The following is a 2,294-nucleotide window of genomic DNA, read 5'->3' on the forward strand; positions in this document are numbered from 1 at the left end:
TTATTGAAATTTCAGTGTCTTGCTCAAATTGGAAATAGCTCAAATACCTCCAACCAATCAATGAATTAATAAACAGACCGTTGCCAGCCAAGGGCTCAGGGCCAAAGGGAACAGAAAACTTTCCAAGGACCTTCAAGCCTTCTGAATCTCATCTGATGCCCAGTACCTGACTGTGCATAGAACTCAAGACTCATAAAACCAGTATGTCAATAAGTAAAACCGTCTTTGAGAAGTCACGGAGGGGCTAGAGAGACAGCGCCGTGGTTAAGAGTGTTGGCTGCTTTTGCTGAGGACACGGGTTTAACCCCATATGACAGTTCATAATCGTCCATAGCTCTAGTTTAAGGGGACCCAACCCCCTCTTATAAGCTCCCTGAACGCCAGGAATGCATATGATACAGGACCTGCGCACAAGCCAAATATTCATGTCCATAACATAACAACAAATCATGTAAAAATTATGGTAATGTATATTTTTAAAAGGCGAGGTTTACTATATACATCTCAATAAACTTTGTAAGACATTTTCAGACTTGTGAAGACATAACCCTTCCAGGTTACCTTCTTGGCCTCCTTTTTACCTCCCAGTAAAGCAGACACCCAGTGAACTCCGGCAGAGTCTGCAAGATCAGCTCAATACAAGGCCCCAGGGGAATGGGGGTGGCCAACTGCATTCCAAACAGCCTGCTCCGCCTCTGCCCTTCTGGGACAGGGACACAGAGCCTCTGGTATTTGGACAGTGAAAAAGAACAACATCAAAGTTCCAGAACAGTACTAGCCCTTCCTCCTCCTGTCAGCATGAGTACTGCCCCTGAGTCAGGCGATGGCATCTGGACCCTGCACAGTCATACTGCCTTTGTGGAAGACGGTAGCCCTCCTGGGGAGAGCCTGGACTCTGTACCGCCAGCCCAGGCAGGAACTTCAGGACAGAGTCTCCGCCCTGGGGCCTGAACCTGGGGATGGGTTCTGGCAAACAACTTTAGTTCCCACAGCTCTTAACGTGTTCTTTGTTCTTAATGCTGGTGACCTATAAACAAGGATCCAGGCCAGTGGTTCTTAACCTTCCAGGGCTCAGGAGTCCCCTGAAGAATGTATTTCTTCTCTCTCTCTCCCTCCCTCCCTCCCTCCCTCCCTCCCTCCCTCCCTCCTTCCCTCCCTCCCTCCCTCCCTCCCTCCCTCCCTCTCTCTCTCTCTCTCTCTCTCTCTCCTTTGTCAGTTTTGCAACTTCATTTGACATTCGGCAGGTTAGTTCTCATCCACATTGACTGTCTGTAGAGTTTTGAATGTGGTAACAGGCACGTAAGCTACCAATGTGTGGAGCTTGTTTGGTGAATCCCCATTACGTTTCCTGGACAAACGTACTCGGATGCGATATGAAACATTCCTTATTCCCTCGGTCCATGGCAGGGCTTTATTGAGCCTGGTGTCAGTGCGCACATCTGGAGTCCCTAGTTTCTTCATGGCAAATTTCCGAATTTCTTTAAGTGCCTGAGGAGCACGCTTCTTGAAGCCCACTCCACGGATGCGCTTGTGAGTGTTGATGGTGGATTCTTGGGTCACCACCTCGTGGATGGCAGAACGGCCCTTCTCGCCACCCTTCTTTGCCGGAGCCATTCTGCCGGGCGCGAGGAATTGTGGGATGGAAAGTCCTAGGAGTGTGTTTCTAAATGTCTGTCCCCAGTGCCCACTTGTACCTTGAGATTCTAGTAGGAGTGGTCTAAGCATACTTCAGAGATACACTTTAAGAAATGATGTGGGCTAGGAAGATAGTGCAGTGGATTATTTGCCAGCAAACATAAAGACTTGAGTTCAGATCATCCTTTCTTATGTAAAAAGACAGGTGTATGTACGTGTTATCTGGGATGTGCGCTTGGTATTGCGTAACCCACCCAGTGCTCTCTGGAGGACTGTTTCTTTACTCAGCATTTCTTAGTTCTTTGTGTAGATGAGGCCTCCTGAGCTGCCCCCTTACAAGTTAGCATGTCTGATGTCGGTGTTCTTGCTCAGCTCATGTTTCGGCAGGCAGAGCAGGCTGTACGTATATAGTTAGAAATATATAGGAACGCGCGCGCGCGCGCGCGCGCGCACACACACACACACACACACACGTGCGGCACCACCAACAACCAATGGAAAAAAACGCTATGAGTTTGAAAGCACAAAGAAGGATGTATGTGAGGGTTTGGAGGGAGTAAAGGGAAAAGGAGAAAATAATGTAATTATAGTCTCAAAACAGAAGAAATTAATTTTTTACAAATGTGTAGTGGTACATTTGTGGTAGTATCACCACTTTG

The 2,294-nt window shown here is 47.8% G+C and overlaps 1 protein-coding gene across 1 annotated transcript; it reads right to left on the reverse strand.

Moving 5' to 3' along the window:
• Positions 1–1,245: 1,245 nt before the first annotated feature.
• LOC308417299 (large ribosomal subunit protein eL31-like) lies at positions 1,246–1,617 on the reverse strand (the record flags this gene model as incomplete). The annotated part of the gene is made up of 1 exon (XM_080912503.1): positions 1,246–1,617. The coding sequence occupies exon 1, from the start codon at positions 1,612–1,614 to the stop codon at positions 1,246–1,248; it is 369 nt and encodes a 122-aa protein (XP_080768629.1). The 5' UTR covers positions 1,615–1,617.
• Positions 1,618–2,294: the final 677 nt, after the last annotated feature.

This window comes from Micromys minutus, assembly GCF_963924665.1.
Source record: "Micromys minutus genome assembly, chromosome: 2".
In the NCBI taxonomy this organism is placed as follows: domain Eukaryota; kingdom Metazoa; phylum Chordata; class Mammalia; order Rodentia; family Muridae; genus Micromys; species Micromys minutus.